This window comes from Pelobates fuscus, chromosome 6 (genome assembly GCF_036172605.1).
Source record: "Pelobates fuscus isolate aPelFus1 chromosome 6, aPelFus1.pri, whole genome shotgun sequence".
NCBI lineage: Eukaryota > Metazoa > Chordata > Amphibia > Anura > Pelobatidae > Pelobates > Pelobates fuscus.
The window spans coordinates 290455955-290464600 of record NC_086322.1 but is presented as its reverse complement, the minus strand read 5'-3'; the positions used below and the strand labels follow the sequence as shown (position 1 = coordinate 290464600).

At 41.8% G+C, this 8646-nt stretch overlaps 1 protein-coding gene across 1 annotated transcript; it reads right to left on the bottom strand.

The window, feature by feature from the left end:
- Nucleotides 1–320: 320 nt before the first annotated feature.
- Nucleotides 321–2126, bottom strand: LOC134565924 (P2Y purinoceptor 1-like). The gene has a single exon (XM_063425613.1). It carries the CDS (start codon nucleotides 1755–1757, stop codon nucleotides 702–704), a length of 1056 nt encoding a protein of 351 aa, XP_063281683.1. The 5' UTR covers nucleotides 1758–2126; the 3' UTR covers nucleotides 321–701.
- Nucleotides 2127–8646: the final 6520 nt, after the last annotated feature.

Here is an 8646-nt window from a genome sequence, read left to right as displayed (position 1 = left end):
CATATATTACGCCTATATTATATTATTTTAATGCAATAAACTGACCTAAGAAATGCATAACCTTTGTTTATCATTTTACTTTGCAACGAAATTCTTGAATGACTAGCTGATGCACTGATTTCTGGTACAAATTCTCTAAATGTTTTACACATAAACACACACAGTACATTGGACAAAGCTGCTTAACTTGTGTTGTTTATAGAATCCTCGTTATGGTTAAACTTGATGGTAAAACAAAATCTCACAAGAATGAGCACATACATAGAAATATAGACAGACAGACAGACCGTGCACACATACATACATACATACATACATACAGACAAACGCACACACATAATGTATTGACTGAATCACAAGCATTTGTGTGTATGTATTTTGTATTTATAAATAAAACCGTCTTGCATTACGGCAGTAAATACATCTTTTCGAGATAAAACAATTCTGAAGTACATTTATCACAGCTAACCCGAATTCCTACTAAATTAATACTGCAAGGAATATATATATATATATATATTGTAACAATGTTTTAGCTCACAGTCTTCATTTCTTCAACAAAAAAATCAGTTGAATTGTCACTTAAACATCCCAAAAAAGTGATGTGATATAAAAAGAAAAAAAAAACTAAGCAAATGAAAAACAAAACAAAACAAAAACAAAAAAACAGGACAAACAAAAAGATAAATAATGCGAGCACGTTATAATTGTTCACATGCTTCCTCGAGTGTATTGTTTACATTTTCATTTAATGTTTTACTCTCTGGAAGCCCTTGACTTCTTCCCAAGTTGACAAACTTGTGCCATGCTCTCCTTCTTAATCTTCGGAATTTGGAAACAAAGTTCTCGTTGGTCACTAAGTAAACTAAGGGGTTAATGGCACTGTTTAAACTCGCCAACCCTCTGGTCACCTGGTATGAAACATAGACGTTTCGCAGGGTCTGAGTACAAGTTCCTTGCAACTGCCAGACTCTGGCTAACAAATTGAGATTGCGGAAAGTATAGTAAGGGAAAAAGCAGAGAAAAAATAATGTCAAAACAATGAAGACAAGTTTGATACTTCTTTGCTTCAAGTTGGGGTCCACGTTCGTGTTTTTCTTCAAGACCGAGAGAACGCGAATGTAGCATATCACTATGATAATAAAAGGGATTAAGAACCCAGTAAATGTTATAATTAACGAGTAGGGTGTATAAATAGGTAAAAATTTGTTCGTAGTAGAATCGTAGCAGAAGGTATTATTTTTAAGTGCATTTGTAAAGTGAAGGTTTGGTAAAATCTGAATTATTACCCAAATCCAGATCAAGATGCTGATATAAAAAGAGTGACGTAGATTCTGGAAGCGTCCCATCATTTTCATCGGATGTACAATACCCAAATAACGTTGGACGCTTATGCAGGTGAGGAAGCTTATACTTGCGTACATGTTGACATGGAAGAGGCAACGTGCAAGACGGCAAAAACTGTAGCCAAACACCCACTGTTCTTTGTTGAGGTAGTAGGAGACAAAGAAAGGGAGGGTGGCAACATAGAGTAGATCCGCAATGCCAAGATTAAGCACAAACACGTTTAAAGACGTCCACTTCTTCCAATTGACGGCCAAATTCCACAATCCAAAACCATTGCCAAGTAGCCCAATGATAAAGACAATGAGGTAGACCGAAGACAAGAAACGGAAAGTGAATTCTTTGTTCACTAAGCATTGCACACTGAGATTCGAATTGCTGGTCGTGAAAGCTGTCTGAAAGAAGTCTTCCATTCTTCGTTAGGTTTATGTTGAGTAGATGTACATAACTGGCTTGACTGTATGGTTGACAATAAATTGGCAATGCAGAGCAATTTTATCTTAACAGCTGTTTGTTTTTTCGTGTCGTTCTGTTTTGTTGTTTCCGTTAATCGTTTGTTCACAGCTTGCTGGACGAGCAGAGCACCAACAGAAGAATCACGTTGCTCAAACTATCTGTGTGTAACACCTTTTTCTTTCTGAGTTGGACTTATGTGAAGCATACGTCTTTCATTGACTCATTCTGTTGAACAGCAAAGTTCCCAGGCTTATCTCTAAATAACACAACGGTGTGTTCGAAGTGTGCGTTGCTGCAGGAAGAAGGTTCGAGGCATGTCTGGGTGATTGTTGGGTTGCAGTTATGTGAAGTTAATTTGCTTACTCCTCCCAGCTGCAGATCTGATAACTTCAGTCGAGGCTGCAGACTTTGTATTGCTAGAAATTCCACGAGAGATTTTGCTTACATCTTGGCTTAGGTCCATATTTCTGCCAACTAAATATATTATTTGAAAATCCAAGAGCTGAGAACATTGTTAAACATTTTATTTTTACTACATCGTCGTACAATGACATTTCACAGTCTGCCTGGATTACCGGTATTAATGTAAACGCAGTATAAGGACATGTACAAGTTTGAATGGAATTGTGGTAAAATAAATACTTATCAGTTACATTATAAAATGTGACCTCCTTCTCTGCCGACTGAAAGAATTTATTAATTACTCCAAGTACCATCACCATTTAAGTTATTTGAAGTGGTCGTGGTGCCTGGAGTCTGCATATACAGTTTTTCAGAGTTTATCCCCTCTGCTGCCGAGGTGTAATTCCACCTTGGGCAACTCCATAATGTTGTCATCAGCCATCGTGGAGTTCCAGGTTGGCCAATGTCACTTCCATGCAACTTTCGTTTCATTTCAGTGGTCAGCTGACACTTTCATCCGATGAATATTCCAGGGCTGCACCTTTTCTGTGGAACTCCCTTCCCTTCTCTGTTAGACTTTCACCCAGTCTCCACTTCTCCAAGGTTGCACCTTTCCTGTGAAACTCTATTCCCTTCTCCATTAGAATTTCACCCAGTCTCCACTCGTTCAAAATAATCTATACTGTTAGCAGATTTTCATTTACCCTCCTCCCCCCCCATGACTCCTCTCCTGCAACTGTCAAAAAACCTACTAAGTTCCCAGTGAATACTTTTCTAGCAACCTATTTCATTACCCCTACTTATACCCCTTGTGTCACTTTACCCCACTTCCTCCAGCATGTAAGCTCATTGAGCAGGGCCCTCAACCCCTCTGTTCCTGGGCGTCCATTTGTCTGGTTACAATTACATGTCTATTAGTCCACCCACTGTACAGAGCTACGGAATTTTGCTAGCGCTATATAAATAATAAAATAATAATAATAATGAATGGTGGTGGCTTCGCTGGATCACCAGGGAGCTTCGGAATCTGGTGGAGAACCAGGTTAGAGAAAAAAACTATTGCTAGACTGTTTGACCTATAACCAGGGAACTGGGCTAGGGTACTCCTGGCACCATAACCACTGCAAACTAAACGTTAACTGTGCATTATGTGAAATGCATTCCACATGTATTTAAATTACTAAGGAAAACCATTGCTCCATTTGTGTCAGCATAGTGCTGATTTAATAAGTTATACAAAAAAAAATAAGTTATGCATGCACCAGAACTGTGACTACTAAACAAAACAGAATATTTAAGGGAATATGTTGAATTTTGGGGTACTTGTGCTATTTTATAAAAAATGTGTGTTTTTTCTGTCTGGGGTTAATTAAGTTAATACATTATCTGCCTTAAGTATATCACAGGCAGAGGGGAGGGATTGTGTACTGTATGTGGCATTCCTTATGACAGTGTTTTTATTGGCTTGCATACTTTGTGTCCTGTGCCCAACAAGGTCCACCTGAGTGTCACCCTTGTTGGAAAACTTGCATAGAAGGCCAGTGTGCCTCCATTAAAAGTTGAGTTCCTATGTAGAGTCTCATCTCATGTGTGGGGGAAAAGGCTGTATCTTCCCTGGGGATTGCTATATCACTATACTCCCCTGGGATTATCATCACTAGCTCTTTTAAGAGCTGTTCCTGCTACGCTCTCTGGAGTAGGAGAGGTCCACCCACTGGAAGCTGGATCCTGGTCTTGGGTCCAGGGTGGGTGGAGGACGGCGAGTTCCCAGCCAAGTTATAACGCTGGACGTGGGGACTTTAGTGCTGATGGTGTCTGGTGGAGTGCTCGGAGTCCTCGGTGAGCACTAGGAGCATCCGTCAGCGGAGGTACCCAACCGGGGTACAGGAAGCTCCATTACACATATCTAAATTGGAATAATTGTAACACCTTTTTCATTTAAAATGGCGATTGGAAGAGGTTTTTTCCTACCTCATGGATGCCTAAAGATAAACGCTCTTTGCATAAACAGTTCCTTTCAGAATATTAGCTCCCAGTTGTGTTAGCCTCCTCCTGTAGTCCAAAAATTGTCTTTTTGCAATCAAATTTCATAATTAAAATTATATAAATTTACACTCCCCCCCCCCCCTTATTTGTTTCTCCTTAATACAAATATTTGGGAAATTAAATGCTTTAGAGCAGGGCTGCCCAACAAGTAGATCCCCAGATGTTGGAGAACTACAACTCCCATGATGCTTTGTCATTCTAAAGGCATGCAAAGCATCATGGGAGTTGCAGTTCCACAACATCTGGGGATCTACCTGTTGGGCAGCCCTGCTTTAGACAGTATAGAGTTTCCTTTATCCTGCAATATTTCACACAGAGTCTGAAATGTAAGTTTAAAAGCAAAACTGCAAAAGGTAGAAGCATATCTCCCAAGTGTCCCTATTTAGGAGGGACAGTCCCTATTTTGGGCATTAATCCATCTATCCCTCTTTTCTATCCTAATGCCCCTCTCTTCTTGGAGCTTTATATTGTAGGTTTGTTTGAGTGTATAACAGAGCTCCACAGCAATAATACTCCCAGTAATGTGTCTGAGTGTATAACAGAGCTCCACAGCAATAATACTCCCAGTAATGTGTCTGAGTGTATAACAGAGCTCCACAGCAATAATAGTCCCAGTAATGTGTCTGAGTGTATAACGGAGCTCCACAGCAATAATAGTCCCAGTAATGTGTCTGAGTGTATAACAGAGCTCCACAGCAATAATACTCCCAGTAATGTGTCTGCGTGTATAACAGCGCTCCACAGCAATAATACTCCCAGTAATGTGTCTGAGTGTATAACAGAGCTCCACAGCAATAATACTCCCAGTAATGTGTCTGCGTGTATAACAGCGCTCCACAGCAATAATACTCCCAGTAATGTGTCTGAGTGTATAACAGAGCTCCACAGCAATAATGCTCCCAGTAATGTGTCTGAGTGTATAACAGAGCTCCACAGCAATAATACTCCCAGTAAGGTGTCTGAGTGTATAACAGAGCTCCACAGCAATTATACTCCCAGTAATGTGTCTGAGTGTATAACAGAGCTCCACAGCAATAATACTCCCAGTAATGTGTCTGGATGTATAACAGAGCTCCACAGCAATAACACTGCCAGTAATGTGTCTGAGTGTATAACAGAGCTCCACAGCAATAATACTCCCAGTAATGTGTCTGAGTGTATAACAGAGCTCCACAGCAATAATACTCCCAGTAATGTGTCTGAGTGTATAACAGAGCTTCACAGCAATAATACTCCCAGTAATGTGTCTGAGTGTATAACAGAGCTCCACAGCAATAACACTCCCAGTAATGTGTCTGAGTGTATAACAGAGCTCCACAGCAATAATACTCCCAGTAATGTGTCTGAGTGTATTACAGAGCTCCACCGTAATAATACTCCCAGTAATGTGTCTGAGTGTATAACAGAGCTCCACAGCAATAATACTCCCAGTAATGTGTCTGAGTGTATAACAGAGCTCCACAGCAATAATACTCCCAGTAATGTGCCTGAGTGTATAACAGAGCTCCACAGCAATAATACTCCCAGTAATGTGTCTGAGTGTATAACAGAGCTCCACAGTAATAATACTCCCAGTAATGTGCCTGAGTGTATAACAGAGCTCCACAGCAATAATACTCCCAGTAATGTGTCTGTGTGTATAACAGAGCTCTACAGCAATAATAGCCCAGTAATGTGTCTGAGTGTATAACAGAGCTCCACAGCAATAATACTCCCAGTAATGTGTCTTTAAACTACAATATATGTGTTTAGAAATCAGTCTGTCTACATAAAATATATTGTTCTTGTTCTAAATGACATTTTAATTCCATAAAATGTTACCAATAAGTCACCTAAAATGAAAGTGTTCCTCTGTGTAAATTTGAAATGTGGGGAGGTATATAGATGTGACCTAGCTTATAGGTTTTACAAGGACCCTGAAGCTATAACTAGCAGTAAAACATACTGAAAATTGCAACAGATTGTAAAATAGAATGCCTTCATCTCAGCATAGTGCCCACTGCCCACATACAGTAAAAGCATTTAAATCATAAAATACTATAATAAAGGTATTTAAAACTGCTATAGCAATTGTTGTAAATATCTGTGAAGTGAAATTGTCCATTCACTCCTCACCAAGCTTTAGCAAACTGCAGTGCTTTATATGCTTGGAGTGTTAAAGGTATGCGCTAAACACCATAACAGCTTTTACTTAATGAAGCAGTTTGGGTGTGTAGATCATTCTCTGTCATTCAGGAGTTAAATCACGTTTGTTTTTGTTTAGGGAGCCCTAGCTACACCTCCCCTGGCTGTGACTCACGCAGCCTGCATGAAAAAAAATGTTTTCGTTTTCAATCAGTACAGTGTGCTTACCATAGGTGTTCGCATGGGGTGTGCCGGGTGTTCCAAGGTACACCCTGATGTACCCGCTATACGGGCCGGCAGGGAGATGTCTCTGACTGGCTCTGCGTTTCCTAACTGTTGCTGGAGAGCTTGGGAAGGAGGGAGTTCTGGTCCTGTGTTGGCCATTGGGGAGATAAAATATCTATGTTACCTGCCTTGTAAGCTCCGATATCTGGGGAGGGCAGACAGAGCAATGATCCTGGCTTTGCAGAGTGTTGCTGTGGGTTACCATTCCAATGACCTGACACTAGACCACCAAGACAATGTTACAAAAGAGCTCTATCGTACTAAGAGGAGGGTTATTGGGTGCGGGTCTGAGGGGTGCCATGCCCACATTATAGACAGACTGTCTCTGATTCCAGTGTACTGGCCATCGTTGGGCAGCCATGGGGACCTAGTGTGCTTACATATGTATATCTCTCTATAGTGAATCAGAGTGCTGCCGCATGTTACCATGATAGCGACCTGATTCTTAGCCCAGCTCTGGCTTTACAGAGTTCATGTGGTCTGTACTAACCAAGTGTGTACACCAGATACTCACCCGGATCAACAGGGAACAACTTTTCCCCTGGCCCAAAGTAAATAAAAGGGTGCGGAAACAAAATGTATACATTTTTTAATATGGTATCTTAAATGTAGTGTACCCCCTATATCCCCCTATTTATTTCCCCCTCTAAAACACATCCCCTATTCCACAAAAGAACACCCCTACCACACAATTCTGCCCCTACCTCAAACACTACACCTTTGTAGCGGACTCTGGGTAACCCGACCGATTACCTCCGCTATTGCCTTCCTTCCGCTGCTCTGGAACCACTTAAAATGCAAAGAAACCCCCTCCCCCCCACCAGTAACTGGACAAGACCTAGTTCTGGAGGTAAGACACGATTTGATTGTGCCACATTTGACTTTTATGCATAACCCTGTGCAAGGGGTTTTTGCCACACACATACAGGGTCACATCCCAGTTTCCTCCCCCTTCCTGGGATCCCAGCGCGGGAAAGGAACGTTGTGCTCAAAGCCCGCCACCCAAACACAGGGTTTCCCACACCAGACGACAGGGAGGTTTTCTTGCCAAGAGCCTCTGTGCCTGGGAGCCAAAGCGCGGGAAAAGAGATCGTCCCTTTGTCCCCCAGGCACAGAAAAGTCCGCCAAACTAGCCAGTGCCCCAAAAGTCCCCACACCAACCTCAGGGACCCTCACAACGGCCCCTGTAATGAACCGTCTCCATTTGCGGGATTCCTGTGTGGAAACCAGGCAAGAGAAATGTCTCCTTTCGGAATAGGAACGCTCCCCTTGGGTGTCGTTCGTCTATACGAAAGGGCGGCCACTCAGGTGAGCACTCTTTAATTATTCTTGCAGTTTCACTTATGTTGTGAGTGTGAACGTTCTAATTGATTGGTGTGAACTTCTAATGGGACACCGGGTAAGTCCTCATTCAGGAAAGGAACGAGTCGGGAAGCGATCTATCTGACTGGCGTTCGTCTATACGAAATGGCGGCCACCCAGAGGCAATCACACGCCGATGGCTTCCCTTGCGGTTTTGGCAATAGGTCATGGCGAGAATGTTCTAATTGATGTTCTAACTAGGTTTCTAAATGGGCTATTGGGATGGACCCCGTTCGGGAGACGGATGCGCTCCTTTTGCATGAACACTCCCGAACGGGGAGGAGGATACAATAGTCGAAATATAGGGAGGACATACATATTAAAAGCAAGGAATAGGCGAACAGACCGTGGGTCTGCCACAACCTCCATGCACTAACACTACAACACTATACTCTGTTCCCTTATAAGCATGCGATACGCTACCTAGATACAAGCTCCTATAGGCACACAGTCCTTAAAAACAAAATACAGCCCCTATACATCCACATTACAGCCCCTAAATACATACAACAGCCCCTATAGACACACACAGACACAACAACCCCCTATAGACACACACAAACACAGTCCCTAACGCATACATTTAAAAAAAACAAAGTGTGATCAAGTATTCAAAGAAACATTGCA